This window comes from Megachile rotundata, chromosome 11, assembly GCF_050947335.1.
Source record: "Megachile rotundata isolate GNS110a chromosome 11, iyMegRotu1, whole genome shotgun sequence".
In the NCBI taxonomy this organism is placed as follows: Eukaryota; Metazoa; Arthropoda; class Insecta; order Hymenoptera; family Megachilidae; genus Megachile; species Megachile rotundata.
Window position 1 is genome coordinate 9,368,813 of NC_134993.1, and position 18,292 is coordinate 9,387,104.

General features: G+C 34.9%; 3 protein-coding genes across 6 annotated transcripts; 2 read left to right on the plus strand and 1 right to left on the minus strand.

The window, feature by feature from the left end:
• Positions 1 to 2: 2 nt before the first annotated feature.
• Positions 3 to 5,799, plus strand: Ranbp21 (exportin-5-like protein Ranbp21). Of its 3 annotated transcripts, none has more exons than XM_076537107.1 (9): positions 3 to 143; positions 912 to 1,612; positions 1,694 to 2,002; positions 2,133 to 3,536; positions 3,609 to 3,863; positions 3,976 to 4,099; positions 4,171 to 4,507; positions 4,582 to 4,951; positions 5,048 to 5,799. In XM_076537107.1, exons 2-9 carry the CDS (start codon positions 926 to 928, stop codon positions 5,207 to 5,209), a joined length of 3,648 nt encoding a protein of 1,215 aa, XP_076393222.1. In that variant the 5' UTR covers positions 3 to 143; positions 912 to 925; the 3' UTR covers positions 5,210 to 5,799. The 3 variants fall into 3 exon arrangements, with proteins under 3 accessions (XP_076393222.1, XP_003702464.1, XP_076393221.1); XM_003702416.3 differs by lacking the exon at positions 3 to 143 and adding an exon at positions 308 to 526; XM_076537106.1 differs by lacking the exon at positions 3 to 143 and adding an exon at positions 566 to 726.
• Ac13E (Adenylyl cyclase 13E) lies at positions 5,789 to 14,051 on the minus strand. 2 transcript variants are annotated; one of them, XM_012283323.2, is made up of 9 exons: positions 13,743 to 14,051; positions 13,114 to 13,413; positions 12,098 to 13,047; positions 11,597 to 12,025; positions 11,271 to 11,525; positions 10,744 to 11,195; positions 10,507 to 10,662; positions 10,195 to 10,394; positions 5,789 to 10,009 (listed from the first exon to the last, which is right to left on the minus strand). In XM_012283323.2, the coding sequence occupies exons 2-9, from the start codon at positions 13,392 to 13,394 to the stop codon at positions 8,410 to 8,412; spliced, it is 4,323 nt and encodes a 1,440-aa protein (XP_012138713.1). In that variant the 5' UTR covers positions 13,395 to 13,413; positions 13,743 to 14,051; the 3' UTR covers positions 5,789 to 8,409. The 2 variants fall into 2 exon arrangements, with proteins under 2 accessions (XP_012138713.1, XP_012138712.1); XM_012283322.2 differs by having other exon boundaries at positions 11,597 to 13,047; positions 13,743 to 14,050.
• A 170-nt stretch (positions 14,052 to 14,221) lies between these two features.
• On the plus strand, positions 14,222 to 15,661 carry Taf12 (TATA-box binding protein associated factor 12). Its single transcript, XM_003702418.3, has 3 exons — positions 14,222 to 14,848; positions 15,011 to 15,203; positions 15,336 to 15,661. Exons 1-3 carry the CDS (start codon positions 14,573 to 14,575, stop codon positions 15,461 to 15,463), a joined length of 597 nt encoding a protein of 198 aa, XP_003702466.1. The 5' UTR covers positions 14,222 to 14,572; the 3' UTR covers positions 15,464 to 15,661.
• The last annotated feature ends 2,631 nt before the right edge of the window (positions 15,662 to 18,292 follow it).

Sequence of the window (18,292 nt, forward strand, 5' to 3'; positions counted from 1 at the left end):
TGTATTGGTATTGTCGTTTTCGATACAAGACGTGTGCTTGTGTCACGACCGACAAAAGATCACCGGCATAACCTCTAAACTTCTACAAAGAAAACTAGTCCCAAAATTTAACTAAAACAATTTTCACTAAACTTTTATGAAAGGTACAAATATTAAAATCTTTCCCCAATTTGTAAATTTTACCTATAATACAACTGTTACGAATAATTATACATTATATACACCTGCTATTGCAATTCATATAAACATAAAAAACATGTATGCACTGTAAGGTGAGGTTAGATTAAATTTAAACGATGTAGAGGGCAGTACATACTTTACGTATGCTATATGTAATCGTTCAACGTGCCGCATATCTCCCAGAATCGAACTTCTTTGACTAAATATAAGATCACTGCTTGTATGTACACGCCGCGAGTTTTTAACTCCTTACGAGACTATTAGATATGAATTGACAAACCATATTGGCAGATATTTTGCCAAACGTGTATCTTCGATCCATCTCGATCTACGATCACGTTACGAGGTAAGTGCCTTCTGTCAAGGCATGCTTAGCAGGGCATGTTAAGCATACTTTACAAGTTGCCTGGCCTCGTGTTTTTCTTGCACTGTAATTACGCGATTTTACATCATTTAAATTTATTACGAATTATAGTAATTTATATAAATTTTCGTAAAACATATGGAACTTTAATATTTTCCACGAGTTGCTTTTTGTACATATAGGTAATGTATTATTATTTCAAATTAAAATATAAATCTAATATATTTAACAATAATATTATTACACTAGTTCTAATAAAAAGAAATTTAAGATTCTTACACAGAAAATTAACTATTTTATCTGTATAATATAATTCATATTAAAATTGTTATAGAAGATTCTAATCAGTTATTATTTTTAATTACAGCAAAGTAAGTCGGAATGGAGTTCGGGGTGGGCAATGTTGCCCAAATATCAGCAGAACTTGCTCAAGTGGTAGAAGTGATGATGTCACCAAATGTTCCACAGCAGCAACGTTTAGAAGTATATAATGCTTGTGAACGATTTAAAGAATCATCTCCTCTCTGTGCACAATGTGGATTATATTTAGCACAAAAAGCTCCAAACAGAAGTCCTGTGGTTCGTCATTTTGGGTTACAATTAATGGAACATTGTATTAAATATCGATGGACACAAATATCACAGTCAGAAAAAATATTTATAAAGGAGAATGCAATGAAACTACTTCAAGAAGGCACAGAACCATTATTACAAGAGGAAGCTCATATTAAAGATGCACTTTCTCGTGTTGTAGTGGAAATGATAAAACGAGAGTGGCCACAACAATGGCCTACACTGCTCGCAGAGCTTAGTCAGGCATGTACAAGGGGTGAAAGTCAAACGGAGTTGGTTCTTCTAGTATTTTTAAGACTGGTAGAGGATGTTGCACTTTTACAAACATTAGAATCCAATCAAAGAAGGAAAGATATATACCAAGCACTTAACACCAACATGGCTGAGATTTTTAGTTTCTTTTTAAGATTAATGGAACAACATTTTTCTGAGTTTCAAAAGAAGAATAGTTTAGGTTGTACTTCTGAAGCAGCAGCGCATAGTAAAGTTGTACAGGTAAATTGATACAAAGATTTTAAAGAATAAAATACTTGATTAAAGTTCTAAAATTATTTTAAACTTATTCTGGATTAAAAGGTTGTATTGTCTACGTTAACTGGATTTGTGGAATGGATCTCGATCACTCATGTTATGGCAGAGGATGGTAGATTACTTCAGATATTATGTCTTCTGTTAGGAGATCCAATATTTCAGTGTTCAGCTGCTGAATGCTTATTACAAATTGTAAATCGTAAAGGGAAAGCTGAAGACAGAAAACAGCTAATGATTTTATTTTCTGAAGATGCTTTAAGATATATTTATACAGCAGCAACTATGGCACCACCTGTTACTGGAACAAATGAGATTCATGAAAATCATTATTTGTTTTTAAAGAAGCTTACACAGGTAAATGAAAACATTTTTAGATACAATTAAAAAGTATTAAGACAAAAAATCTATGTGTACAATCTTTGTACAAATTTCATTTTAATTTTTAACAGTTATAATACGTAACTAATATTAATTTTAAATTTAGGTGTTAACTGGTATGGCAACTCAACTATGTACACTTTGGGGTAAAGATGATAGTTCCAGCATTCGTCCTACGCATTTCAACATATTTTTAGATACCGTACTAACTTTTACCATGTATTCAAGTTTAACATTAACTCACATGGCAAACGCTATTTGGATAATGTTGTTTAAACACGAACAGATAAAACAAGATCCGTTATTATTAACTTATGTACCGAAATATGTAGAAAATACGGCGCCAAAATTAATAAAAATAGCGTATCCACAAAGTAGGCAAAGTAATGGAATGAGTGCATATTGTCTCGCAGATTACGATTCGGTAGAAGAGTTCAATGTTTTTCTTCATCGATTTAGAACCGATTTATTAGAAGGCTTTAGACAGGCAACAATGATAGCGCCTTTAGTAACATTTACCTATGTACAGCAATGGTTAACAGCTAAAATAACAAAGGGAATGGCGGATCTTCGATATCAAAGTGACCAAAATGATCCACAGTACCTTGAATGGGAAGCTCTTGCACAAGCTTTGGATTCTGTGGTATCTAGAATTCTGTTAATCAATGAACGACCAAGCGTACAAACTGGCCTTCAATTGTTGGAGCTATGCCTTGGTTATTCCCCACAAGATCCTTGGCTATTATCAGCACTACTTTCTTGCATCAGTGCTCTGTTTGTGTTTTTATCGATGTCAACTGGTTCAATAACTATGCCAGGAGTTTCTATCTTGCCCAGAGTTTTGGAGAAGATCTTTGCTGCCCTGGTATTCGAAGCGCCTGGTGAAACAAAGGGTACTCGATCTAGAGCAGCAAAGAATGTGAGGCGACATGCAGCCAGTTTGATGGTCAAGATCAGTTTAAAATATCCACTGTTACTCCTCCCAGTTTTCGAGCAAATACATACAATGGTTCGTGGCCTGGCAAGAGAACCTAGCCCATTATCCAAGATGGAGACAACTTTACTTTATGAAGCACTTTTACTGATATCAAATCATTTTTGTGATTATGAAAGACAAACTAGATTTGTTGCTGAGATAATTGGTGATGCATCAGCAAAATTTATTACACTTGGATCTGAATCGTTCAAAGGACCATTAGAATTAATGAGATTTGTAGGATTAGATCGACCTCCAGCTGAAAACATAACGGATGATCCAGCGGGTCAAAATCGAAGTGACTTAATGATTTGCATTTGTACGATATTGTGTGTTGTGAAGCGGTGTAGTATACCAGATGATCCAGATCGTGCTGCAAGAGGCAGTTTTGTTGCTGCACTTAGTGAAAGTGGAAATCCAGTGTACAGAAATCCTGCTACACCACATGTGATCCCAGTACTGCCCACACTTTTTGCGTTGCTCAGAACCATGAATGCTCTCTTCACTCCTTCTGCTTTATCAGCCTTGTCCGAGGTAACAGAAACATTCATATCTTTCTCATTTAACATTTAAGGAATATCAACTATTAACTCTATTTTCCTCTAGGGCTATAAAAATGCTCATGAATTATTGGAAGTGGAGAAAGCAAATCTTTTAGGTTTAAATACAGCAAGTGATAACACTTCTGAACCGGATCAATCTTCTTTTACCGCTTTAGCTCGAATGCAGTCGTTTCTCACTACTATTCACGACCTCTGCTATCATATGCTGGGTAGTGGATGCCATATGATTGGAAGAGATTTCTATCAATTACCCGGTTTAGCACCAGCGCTTATCAATTCGGTTTTCTCTAACATGGAGGTAATTTTGTGTTTCATTCTTTATTTCAACTGAACGCGGTATATTGCTAAATCAAAAATGGAGAAAAGATTTTTGTCTATTCCTTAAAACAGATTCTGTTTGTTTATTTCAGATGATTCCTGACTATAGATTACGACCAATTATACGTGTTTTCATGAAGCCATTTATATATTCTTGTCCACCTGCATTTTATGAAAGTGTTCTTGTACCTGTATTGGCTCATGTTTCTACGCATAGTAAGATACTCCTATCTTACGTTTATTCTTATATCTCTTCTGTTCATTAACTGTTCAATTATCTTTCACAGTGTGCCATAGATTAAGTACCAAGTGGCAGTACATTGCACACCTCTATGAATCTGGTGGTTTGGACGAGGAAAATACTGATACGCAAGAAGTTATCGCTGACATGTTAAATCGAAATCTGACAAGAGATTTTGTAGATGTGTTAAAAGTAGCCCTTGTCGGCGGTGCTGCTAGCGATGCAACACCTCCTGATACTATGGAACAGGATAGCGGAGGTATGGCCATTGATCCTCCGTCATCACGAGGAAACAGTATAGTCGCTGAAGTTGTTAGCGAATTGGGAGCTGTTGTCCTTCGACATCCATCGACGTGTCACAGTGTGGTCCTGTGCGTTTTAGGGTAATAAATGATTTCAATCTGATTTACTATTGAAGTAGAATACAGCTGCAACATAATTCTTTTGATTTATTTAGGGCTTTGGCTTGGAATGATTCCAATGCAAGTTTAAAAGCTACAATGTTAACTGGGCCAGTAGTACGAGCATTAGCAGCTGATGGCAGTTTAACACCTGCTATGGCTGCTCACATTATGGTAGCTATTCTTCAAGGTCTACAACTTCATGGACAACACGAAGCTAATCAAGGTTCCTTGATAACGTTGGGCGCACAAGTTTATGAATGCCTACGACCTAAGTTCCCTAATATTATCGAAGTGATGCAACAAATTCCTGGTGTTAATCCTACAGACCTACAACGTTTCGACGAAAAAATGTCGGTGATTAGTACCAAAGGAAATAAAGTTGAAAAGGGAAAGAAAGATCTATTTAAGAAGATCACGAACCAAGTAAGTATTTTTTATAAATAATTGTATAATAAATAGTGTATAGTATTGTATAATAAACTAAGGTTTATTTAAATTTATACTGCGTTTATTGTACAGCTTATTGGACGTAGTGTTGGCCAGTTATTTCGTAAAGAAGTTAAAATAGACAATTTGCCACGAATAGAAGTTTTTGGGAAACAGCAGGCTGTACGCGTGGATGAAATATCCGAAAATGCGACTGATAGTGGTTTTGCAGCTTTATTTGCTGGGTCTACGTAGCAGAAACTACATCTAGATGACAATATTGCGTGCACGTGGGTTAAACTGATAAATAGTAATAAATCATCGTAAAAGCGATTTCCTATTAAGAAGAAAGAAAGATTAAACTATCTGCATGAAGGGATCCTGTAACTAAAATAAGAGGACTTCATAGAATAAGTCTATTCGAGCATTTTCTTTTCATTTTTAAATTATTTGTGAAGTTAAACACGTGTACACAATTTGGTGATGCGAGTATCGACGCATCTGTTAGAAATAAAGGGATAAAAATTGAAATGAAAGTACGCTTACGCACGCATTTAACGTCAACTGTGAATAATGTGTAAAAAAAGAAATTAAACCAGTGTTATTTGTGAAGCCCTCCTATTTTTGACCCGGGACTTCGACCTATACAGAAAACATTTTGTCTTGTGAGTATGCAGAGTGTACACGCACACGCGTGTGTATGTATGTATGTAATGTGTGTGTATGGTGCGTACAATTACGCACGTGTAACATAAGACATTCGTCGCTAAAGAACATGCAACACATGTAATAAGACAAATTTTAAATGGATATTAAGTATGTTTTCCCGAACAATTGTATATTAAGTCTCACGCATTTATTATTATTCCTTTGGATTTACATAAAATCTCTTGTAACAATGTAAAGCAGAGCATGGTTTTCAACGATCACACGATGTGTAGTACAGATTTTTGTAAACATTTCGCTAATGTACAATACAACGGTTGTTGATTTATAAAAAATCAATTTTACTATTTCGTATAAAAGTTTGTATTCGAATCGATTATAATTGTTTTTAAACAACAAGAAAGTGCGTACGTTTCTTAGTACATTCGCAAGCGTTTATACGTTATATGTTTCACACCGATCATTGTTTTATTGTACTAAAGTTTATTTAGGTATTTCTTTTTTTTTCTATTTTTAACTGTTACAAACTTTCTTCGTTTAACAAGTTTTATTTAATATGCGCTACAGCCGTATTAAATGCAACTTTTTATTTATCGTTTAAAATTGACGAAGATGCATTTCAAATGCTTGTTACGTGGATCTTATTCAATATTAGTTATTAATCGAACTACATAACATTTCCATGTTTTATTGTTACTATTTTCAGTTGCTTCGATTATGTTTCATTGTTGTGAATAATACAGCATTGCAGCTATCGCATGAGAAATCAGATTACTATGTTACATGATTACCATTACACATCACATAATTAACGGTACTTTGAATTAGTTAATGATCGATAATAGAAGACAATCATCACAAATCGAATTTAAAAGTTATACAATGAGATATCGTTAAAGACAAAAAGAGAATAAAATGTGATAAAGACTGTGAAATTTTAAATATGATAAATTTCTTGTTTGGTATACATACGTTGAAACGATAACATTCCACGAAATTATGTCTTGTTAAATATAATCAATTATGTTTCAACTACAAATTTTATTATCAGTCAAAAAAGTCTGAAAGTAATAACGAAATGCTTTGTTCAATACTCCATTTACATATACAAATTTATAAATCTACTTTTATACAAAATTCACTGATCCATTCGGAGATAAGTACGGATAAGAAAATGCTATAATTCAAGAGACCTTTTGTAATTTTTGTACAAGTCTAATGCGCATACAAACATGAAAGATTGAAAGAGATTTATGTATTGAATCTCTATATACAAACTGTTTGAAGTACAATTCCAGTAAAATGTTGAGAAAAATATTTCACAATTTTTATAGCCGTTTTGTATTATCCTGTAACCGATAATTAACAAAGAAAAAGATAAACGTTAGATTAAAAATGACGGAATGGTAATTTATGAAGTATACAGTTTTATTATTGATGCGATAGTTTATGCAATTAATCTTGAAATAATGTTAAGTAATTTCTATCATCGTCCAACTAAAACAGAATGCAAAACTTGGCATGGAATTATAGAGTACACTGCAGTCTCGTTTTATGGCTCGTTTTTCAAATTCAGGAATGTAGTTTAATTTTTTCAATTTACAAACTGACATATTCAAATTGATAACTTTCGAGTTCAATTGATAAGGCTCATTTCACAATTTTTATTCACTCCTATAGTGCCATCGAAGGTCATATAGTGAGATTCAAATTCAGGAATGTAGTTTTAATTTTTTAAATTCACAAACTCTGACATATTCAAATTAATAACTTTCAGATTCTTTATATGGCTCATTTCACAATTTTAGTGCCATCGGTCATATAGCGAGATTCCAATGTACTATATTTGCGAGATTTATAGTAACCTTAAAACAGGTTTTCCTCCGCATAATATTCCCTATATAGTGCGAATAATGATACACACTGAATAAATGTAATTACAACAGCGATAGATTTAAGACTCCACCATAACTGAACAAGTCTTAAAGAACAGTTTGAGATTCGAGGTATCTTAAAATGTTGATACTTTGAGAGTGACCTGACATATTTTTATATCCAATTAGAATTTTGACTACCACAAAAAGATCATATAATCTCATACGATGATTCGGAAATTATCTGAAAGCTTTTTACATATATGATAACTAGCAGTTATCAGATAAGTCGCACTTTTATACTAGGAACTGTTGACAACCAGAGCCGGTCATTTACACGTTCACTCGTTCATTCATTCAATAAGCATACAAACATTAATGATGCGTACTATTTATCTCGATATACGTTTAGCACAAATCTTTTTTTCTTCATAACAATATCAGGAGAAATTTCATTATTTTAAAATTGATTCGATTTTGTACTTTTTATAAAGGTAGGTTTTGGTAGGTCTCTGATACCCTTAAATTACGTAAAAAAATACAGTGAATATTTCATTAAGAATAAATATCTTTAATGAGCGAGCAATCGAAGAGTAAGGTACGTATTATGTTCACGTGTTACGCCGACGGTATACCTACCGCAAATTTATACAATTCTTGCGAGATCGCTAGAAGCCTGATCCGGAAAAGATCATATGCTCGATGTTAAGTGTAACGTGCAAAATAATCCCATTAACAGTTCATTCGACTTCATTGACTTTAGGCGTTGGCGTAACTGAATAATAGCACACAGTTTCAAATTTCCAAACAGTTCTTAAATTTCCAAAATCTAATTTGCGTCATTGACCCTAGGAATAAATCTGGAGGCCAGCCCATTCTAGAAGTCCTAGTTACGCCAATGCGCATTAAAAATGTTCAAGTGCTTATCGTTGTATCATCGCTCTTCTTTCCTATTAATAGAAACACGTCCATATTATCTTTCCCTTTAACATAAACTTGGCCACGTGGTTCAAACTCGTATCGTTCTGCGAGAACATCCAAAGTATTCTTGGCCACTTGTATTCTTCCAGCGACTCCGGTCGAATCCATTCTGGATGCTATATTTACAGCGTCGCCCCAAATATCATAGTACAACTTCGTAGCTCCAATCACGCCAGCGGTAACGTCTCCATAATTAAAGCCGATTCTCAAGATCAATTTAAAGCCTAACAAATCTCGGTTGAAGTCATTTATTACCTTGTGCATCGCCATAGCAAAGTCTATCAATTGAAAAAGATGCGTATACTCGTGTTCACCTTGTTGTCTGACTTGTGGGTTCAAACCACTCGCTGCCATAAAGGTGCTACCGATCGTTTTGATCTTCTCCACGTTCGAGAATTCTGGTTTTTCTAGCAGTTCGTCGAAGTCGCCGATTAACTCGTTCAGCACACGCAGATATTCTTTACCTCCTAGATAAGACTCGTCGTAGAGCTCGTTGAAATTTACTATACTTGCAAATATAATGCCCACAGCCTTGTGATTCTGCGAATACTTGGCGGTGGTCTTCAACTGGTCGGCTACGTATTTTGGTATAATATTATGCAGAAGCCAATCGGCTTGATTTTTCATAGACTGCACGCGACTTTTATCGCGGGCAGCCACCGCGTTCCCGTGAAAACTTAACCTATAACTGATCTCGAACTCACGGTTTAAGAACCAAACTAGCAGAAGCAGAAGTATCATGTCTAAAAAAATCTCGGAGTTGTACAATCTTTCGTTGTATCGGATTTCTACCTCCCGTTGCCTCATGAAAGCAGTTTTACTTTCATTAAATTGACGACCCATTGAAGGAGGTAGATAATGCACTGAACTATTGGCGAGTTGGGTACCAAGATTTTTTTGACTGTATGATACCTGATTCACTATGAGAAAAAGAAATAGCACACCCATGAATGTTACAAGAAAATTCTTCATCCAGCAGTTCAGTTGCGTGAAATTACAAAAGTGGACCAGACCGACGAAGATCAAGTAGCCGTAGTAATATTCGAAATTGTTCAAACTATGAAAGTTGCTACATGTATAGTTGAGAAGAATAGAAATGATCGGTAACCCGACTAGGATTGCACCGCAGATGTGCCAAGGGTACCATTGTAAGAAAAACTTAAATAACTGTTGCGTCAACGTCCCATGGATCATATTCGGATACAACAGTTGACGAACACAAAGCGACACAGCTATAATTTGGATGGTGGTGGCACATACAAAAAATATCATGTAGTATAAAGTTGGCTCGCAAAGTAAGAAAAGCGAGACTGAAACGGCAGTGTAAACTAATGCCGATATTAAAATATCAAAGTACGTGTTGAATCTCGAGGTAGCCAAGGTGGGTGGGTTGCCACTGATACATTCGCTAACCTTGTGAGCATTCTCTCTGTACTCCTTTTCCATTTCTTTGTTCTTGAAGAAAAGTGTCAAACTCGATAGTGGCGGCTTCACGAAGTATGACCGTTGAGAACTGACGTTGTCTTGAACGCACCTTCCATAAAAAACAAAATTATGTTACTTATGAAACAAGATTTCTTTAATGGTCATTGGTGTAATTAAAATTTTTGTTTTAAGTCTCCTAATTTTACTAATGACATCAACGTATCACCAGATCTACTCTGATCCTAACCTAGATCCTAACCTACACCAATGATAAAAGTTATACAATTTAGTCACCTGATTAACTGTAAATCGGACTGTTTTCTTAACTTATGAAAACATGCACCAAAGGTATCCGTGACTGCTGGTGGAAACGGATAAGGCGGTACCGAGGACGATGGCTCTTGGACAGAGTTTAACGTCGAACTAGACGTATAATAGCCACTCACTCTGTGTGCTAATAAGTCTCCTTGAGCCATACCATTCATCATAAACAGCTAAAATGTGAAAATTAACTGCAGGGGGAAAAGATGTATGCTGATATTGCTGTTCATTGAAATTTTAGAATTAAAATGTTTTTCAAATAATATATAATATAAATATGTATACCTGTTGCTGTATACTGCTACGCCTGCTATTACTTCTGATTCCAGAATCTTTTCTACTACACATAGAAGAGGCACGACTGAGTGGCTCTTGACCAGATAATAAAGGACTAGAAGGTACAGGATTTGGATCCATTTCAACATCATTTTGAGATGTGTTCTGTAAAGAAATTTGACTTATATACAAACAAGATAATATGATTTATAGTTAAAATAAGAATATTTTTAACGTGATTTTGACCTGCCTAAATCCATTACGATCTTCGTACGAATGAGATTCAGTTTTTGTTCTTTCAGCAATAATTGCTTTAGCTTCCTCCATTTCTAAGGGAGTCATTTCTTCGGTAGTTCGTTGTCTTTGTAAATATCTCCAAGGTTTATTCCGTAACTTTTTTTTTCCGTAACTAGCAACGGATGTTGGACTTTTATTTGCAGTTTCCTTTTCATCCATTGTATCAGTATCGCCGTTTTCGGAATCTAGAATACTTGGTAAAGAATTCGCTTTCATTCTATAATTACTTGGATTAGTAACCATATGGAGATAGTGATACTTTGATTTAGACTGACTATTACATGAGGCCAAACGATGACGTGACTGCATCAAAGGCGATATACTTTTCGGAGATGTGATATTCATTATAAATTGATTAGTAAAATCTGATCTTCGACCTTTGATGAAATACGTTTTAATACCTGAAAAGGAAAACATCTTAATTCCTGCAAAACTGGAATGTATATTTTTTAATATAATAATATTAATAGTAATACCATTTATTAATTCTCCATCTTCAGTGATATATCGATCATCAAGAAAACTTAATGTATTCTCACTTAAATGAACTCTTCCTGGTTTTCCTGTGCTTTCTAATTTATTTGCCAAACTAACATCATTAGACCAAACATCGAACTTGAATCGTTTAGTACCTACAATTCCACAGAGCACAGTTCCAGTATGTACTCCAACTCTCATGTTAACACCCTCTCTCCTTTCAATATCAAATTGTTTTATAGCTTCTATCATAGCTGTTATAAAAACACATAAAAATTATTCTTCGTACACATGTTTATACAATGTGATACAGAAAGTAATATACCTAGTCCCATTTCAATGCAACATTTTGCATGGTCAGATCTTGGCTCTGGACATCCACTTACACAATAATAACAGTCTCCCAATGTAGAAATTTTCTCGCATCCATGATGTTCGCACAGATCATCGAATCTTTCGAAAAGATCATTTAAAATGCCTACCAATTCTTCTGCAGTCTTATTCGAACTCATTCGTGTAAATCCAACAATATCAGCGAACAAAATACTAACATTTTCCATTGAATGCATGTTAAATGGTCGAAATAATGAACGGATATCCGTGTTATTGGACGGTATTGATCCTTTCTTCAAAGAATCCTCGCGCTCTCTTTCACGCTCGCTTTCTTCCATTAACCAATCCGCAACTTTAGGCGGCATCACAGAGTGAATCATCTTTTCTTTAAGCTGTTTCTCCATTTCTAATTGACGCCGGACTAATAAAGATTGGCCGACCTTCATAAACGTACCACGCATTCTTACAAAAGTCATTATTAAAATATGTATACCTATCAGATGAATGCAAACTTGCATTAAAATTCTTATCCCAAGGCTTGTAGAAAAATAATTGTCGTCCGAAAATGATTGATTAGATATGTTGCTACTTAAAAAATAATTTGACATTTCACCGTTCTTACGGGTAAATACAGTTCCTCCCAATATCGAAGTTGCATCGTTTATATCTTTGGAAATTAAATCATTAGAAGAAGCATTTACAGTGGAATTATGAATATTAACTATTGTCGATACTACATTGGAATTTATATTATTTAGAATTCCAAATGCTTTTCCAAGCATGGGTTCTTGATTAGACAAGTTCATTCCAAGAACAGATAACAATTTTGAATCTTGGGAATACGACATTGTTTTCATAGTTGTAGTTATATATTCGTTGTTATCTTGCATCACACTTGAAAATTGACTATTATTAAAATTTCTCAAAGAAGAATACATAGCTGTTGATAATTTCCTGTAGTCTATTATCGTATCATTCTCTGTAGAAATATTTGGTAACGTGAGTTCACTGAAAAACTTCTCTCTTGCAGCTTTAGTACCATATAAATAGGCAGTTAAAAATTCAAATAGAACAGAATAAACTGTTGATATTCCCAAACAGGCATAGAGTGGCATTGGCAACACAGTGTAAATTAACAACAGAATTTCTGAACATAGAGCGAAATGTCCAACTAGAGTTAGGCCATCTATATAAGGTGGAACTATTGTAAGGAAAAGTAATGACAAAATGCAAAGTATGAATGCAACTCCTAGTGAAGTTTGCAGCACACACTTTTGGTAATAATCGGTATGCGTTAGATATAAAACTGCTGATACCATTATTCCAACGGTACTAAAAATTGCTGCTATAGCTGGCCATGTTGTAGTACTATGCTCTGTTCCAATTACAACAAAATATGTCAACCATGACAAAGAAACTAGCAAGATATATGTTAGGGCATACCTAAAATGATACACATTAATGTAACATTTACTATGCGAATAGAATAAACAATATTTTACTATGTACCGAAATCTTAATCTTATTTGTGGAAAGGCACTTCTTCTAAATTGTTCTTCAAGTATTTCTGAATCAAATTTAGGGTTCCACCAAGACCTTGAGGCAGCACGCTCAAATGGTACTGGAAGGCTAATTCCACAACATCCGAGTCCCTGACCACTGTGTGCCAAATATGTTTGTATATATGGTGCCAAAGATATATGGATTTCATCCGTAGCATCTTCGCTATCATCCTTAGCTCTCGTAAAACTAACAGATGAGCTTCGTTTTCGATTTAAAGAAGAAGTCATACTTGTTACTGAAGTATCGCTAGAAGAGATGAATACAATAGAAAAATAGATGAATTATGATAAACTATTTTGCAGATTTAATGTATACATTCTTATGGGATAAACAGTATAATTAAATTAACTGCAGAATATCTTATACAAAATAATGATTTTATGTAATAATTAAATTACTAACTATGTGTTCATTTTTTAATAATTTTATATTCAAATATGTATATACACCTGTTTTAATTAATAATAAGGTAGCGACAAATAATTTATTTCAAATTACAGTGTTTTTTAACAACGTTCAAATATACATTATTTTCGTAATAAACAAATACAGTTGCTCTACGATAAAAAACTTACAATCAGTCAATTCGCCTTGATCACTGGCGAAATCGCCAAAAAAACTAAGGAAATCATTTTCCCCGTTGACATCGGAGATTCCTCACGAGATCAGCTCGCCTCAAAAAGTGCCATTTTCGTTTTCGGTTTTTTTGTGTGATATTCTCAGCTCTTGTGAGAACAATTAACGTTACGAACACAGTTATAACCTAAAGTAAATTCTTCGTAGTAGATTAATAATTGTATATCATTAAAAATTGTTACTCAAACGTTTAGAATTTTCTTTTCTATAATACACCATGGCCATCTTGATTCTATCGATGACAGCGCCCACAACCTGAAGGCGCTCATGCATAAGATTTATTATTTGTTCAACGAGAAATCGTCGTATGTTTTCTCTAGGGAAAATGACAACATAGAGAAAAGTTTCTCTACTATTCGCTACAGTATTTGACAGTTGGTACGCAGCTTTTTTCCCTACAGCGCCATTTTCCCTAGGAGAAGCCAGTTTTGCTCGGTAGTGGATAACAAACTTTGTGCATAATAAAGTAATGAACTGAATTGAATGTTACGGAAACCGACACACGATATGAACAAATATTTAGTGCGACGTTCAAGATATTGTGATTTAAAACGTTCGAAAGATTAACACTATATGCGTAAATCTTGAGTGTTAAGAACTGATATTATTTCTATAACATAACAACATTGGATCTAAACAGAGTTATGTCATTAAAAAATATTTTATGATTATAATAGATATAACAGATAGCTATGTTTTATAAGTTACGACTATTTGAATTTACTTAACAATAATAAGGAAAATACATAACAAATAAAAGGATTAAAAAATGTCACAACAAACAGCTCTTGTACAAACTACCAATACAGGATCGGACATAACACCTGTACTTGGCAGTTTACAATCAATAGGGCCAAATACTCAGGCATCGTCTAATGTTCCTAATATACAGGGTGGTAATACAGTGGTACAGATATTGCAGCCTCAGAATCAGTCTCAGCAGGCACAGTTTGTATCTCAATCACCAAAACAATCTGTACAACCATCCACACAGCAGCAACAACAACCACAACAACACCAAAGTTCTTTTAATGATTTTCCTCAGGTATTTATTTTAATTTTTCATTTATATATACATTGTTTTTCTATGAAGTTATAATGTTAGATTAATACAAAACCAAAATTTCAACAAATTATTATAAGGTCATAAAACCATAATACTTATAAACTTTCCTACTTATTTAATCTTTTATTATTTTGATTCTAGTTTCTAACTAAAACACGATTGCAAGATCTTGTAAAAGAAGTAGACCCTACTGAACAGCTAGATGAAGAAGTCGAAGAAATGCTTTTACAACTGGCAGATGATTTTGTAGAAACAACTGTAAATGCAGCATGTTTATTAGCTAAGCATCGTCATGCTAACACTGTAGAAGTGAAAGATGTGCAATTACATTTAGGTAAATAATTTAAAACTAAATAGCAAAATGAATATTTTTTTTATATATAATATATTTAATCAAATTAATTTACTATAATAATTAATCCATAAGTCAAATTTTATATAAGGTTTTGTTATGTATGTTTTTTAGAAAGAAATTGGAATATGTGGATCCCTGGTTTTGGTACAGATGAGGTACGGCCATACAAGCGAGCAACAGTTACAGAAGCACACAAACAAAGATTGGCGCTTATACGAAAATCAATAAAAAAATATTAGTCTTCCAATGTTTTTCATCTCATGTTGTTATGTTATCATTAAGTGACGCTTTTTTTTATATTTTCGTGACTATATTAACATACATCATTGATATTTGTAAGAGAATGAGAATTACAAATATATACATAGTTTTTGTAACATATAATTTCAGGTATGTATGAAATGATTTGGAAATTAAAATATTATTCTTAAAAGGAATTCGTGATTATTCAAATATAAATGTGAATATAAAGAATAGAGATAAATTAAGTATTGTATAGAATTTTTTGTAAGTTGACGTTTCTTGTTAAAAGTATGTTAGTTTTTATCCAATTTTCAAACACAGAAATGAAATTCATAATTAAAATCAGTTAAGTACACTTTGGTGCAATATAAGATTCTTTTAACTAAGGAAGCGTATAAGATTATAGTTTTTACTATTTGCTTCTGATTTTAAAAGATGAAATACAAATTTCAAGACTTACAAGTTTTCTTATTTTAAAAATTTCTGATTTCCTATGGTTCCAAATATCTGCTCTTCAAATTTACAAACTTTCAAATCTATAAATAACCAAATTTTCAAAAGCTTAAACAAATTAATTAATAAATCTAAAGATTCTCCAATTCTCAAGGTTTTTTCTGAAATGTTAAATTCTGAAACTTTTAAATCTGAAGAACCAACAAATGGTACAGTCCTTTAACAGAATTCAAATGACACAGCAGTTGATACACATTACCGACCGCTGAAAAGTCAGAATTTAATCGGTATATATTATCGACAATGGAATAGCAGGAATTCTTTTCGTTCAGAATCCGTTTTTTCATTATCCATTCCCCTACGTATTGAAGCAAAGGAACTTCACAGTAAAAATCAAAATTTGATATACATTAGTCTTAAAAAAGTAATTATAAGAAAATCCAAAAAGAATTAATTTGTGGTGCATAAAAGTTTACGTATAAACAATATAAATTCCATGAACAAGTTTTATAAAATACATATTAAAACGTGCACAGCGGCAGAAGCCGAATGGCTTCGCGCGTGGCTGCGTCTAATGTTCTAAATCGTACTCCGCCTGACTCGGAAGCACAAGGTTCTTCAAAGTCGTCTGAACTTCGTCGAACCGTAAGTCGGTCCATTCAGCGTTTCGCTCGAAAAAGATCGTCGATCGTACGTGATACGGAAGAGGCCACGGGCATCCACGCGTTCAAGGTATCGGGCATAAAGAGCCGGCGAGCGAAACGAGCCGCTTTAGTTGTAATGCGGATCACGGAGCATTATTTATTAATAGCAAAGCTGGTGTGGCCGGCTGAAGGGAGTGGCAGTGCCATGCTAAAGCGAGCGCGACAGCACCAGATCGTGGAACGGATCTTCGGATCTGTTCCCCTCTTCCTCTATCCTTGCTTCCCTCCTTTCCTCTATCTCGTTCTCGCTCGCTCGCGACCCATCTCTGTTTCCTATTTTCCTCTTTCTCCGTTGCGCACGCCGCGCTTTCTCGTTCTCTTTGCTCGCTACCCCTCTTTTTCTGCCCGTTCCGTCTCCCTCTAACACGGACGCGCCTCTTCGTCGGTCGCACCATATGTTTCTCGGGTCTCCCAGTGTTTTTCGCCCTTCCCCCATCGCGCCGTGGCGCACCATTCGTCCGGCATTGCTCAAGCTTTCTCTTTCCGCTTCTCTTCCTTCTTGCTCCGTATCACGCTACCTTACCGGTTGGCTCGCTTTTATCCATTGTCTCTCTCCCGTTCCTTTGCCCGGTCGCATTGTCGCGCTCCTGCTCGCGAGACAGCACGCCGTTGTAGGAGAGTGGATGAACGCTTTGTCGGCGCCCGCGGCTGAGATCAAAAGCGCCGACCGCTTCCTCCTCCCCCCGCCCCCGCCAATCCCCTCCGACTCGAACGGGCCGTAATCCAGCCATGGCCCCCCTCCTCTCCCCATTCTCCCGTCCCCCCCTCTCCACGTCGACCGACGAATCCATCCAGTAAAGGTACCCATAAACGCTCAGTCCCGGACTGTTCTGGCCTGATGAGAGAAAAATCTGTGACGGGTAGCAACCACACACGTTCACCACCGGTTTGTCGGCCGTTGATTAACCATCCGCGGAAAAATAGAACAGGAAACACCGATAACGATAATAAACCACTTCTGCCGAGGGTTGATCACGAAAACCCTGATACGGAATATGCGCGGGTAATACAGAGGTGTCTTACGAAGCGATATAATTTTTATGGAAATGGGTGAAGGGTCCGCGTTGATTGGGGAGACCGTTTGTTTTTGCGGCGAACAGTACGAGAATACATTAAGATAATTCGCGGTTGGATTTGTTATTTCTTCGGTGATGTTTGGTCGGATCGATTCGTACTTTTAATTATACCGCACTGTAGTATATCATTCGAATTTTTTAGTTTTATTGTTGAACTAGTCCTTTTGGGTGCGGGTTTATCAGGAACGGATTGGCTGCTTTGGGGCCCGCGTTTAGTTGTTTTGGTACCTCCTGTACGTGGTATTTGAAATATTAATAAAATGAACTTTTAGATTTCGGAATAGAATTTATTGATTGTTCAATTTTTGTATTTTGGATCTTTCAGATTTTGGAATTTTGAAACATTAAATTTTGAAATTCTGTAACTTTGAGACTTCTGTTTACAATTTTGAAAATTCAAGGTTTTAGATTTTTAGGATCTTGAGACTCAAAAATTTTTGACTTTAGAACTCTAGGTTGTTAGAACTTCAGAACCTCAAAATTTAAAATTTGAAATGTTTAAATTTTGAGATGTTAAAATTTTACAATCTTAAATTTGTGGTACTATAAATTTAAAAATTATTTTAATTTTAAAATTATACCACAATTATTT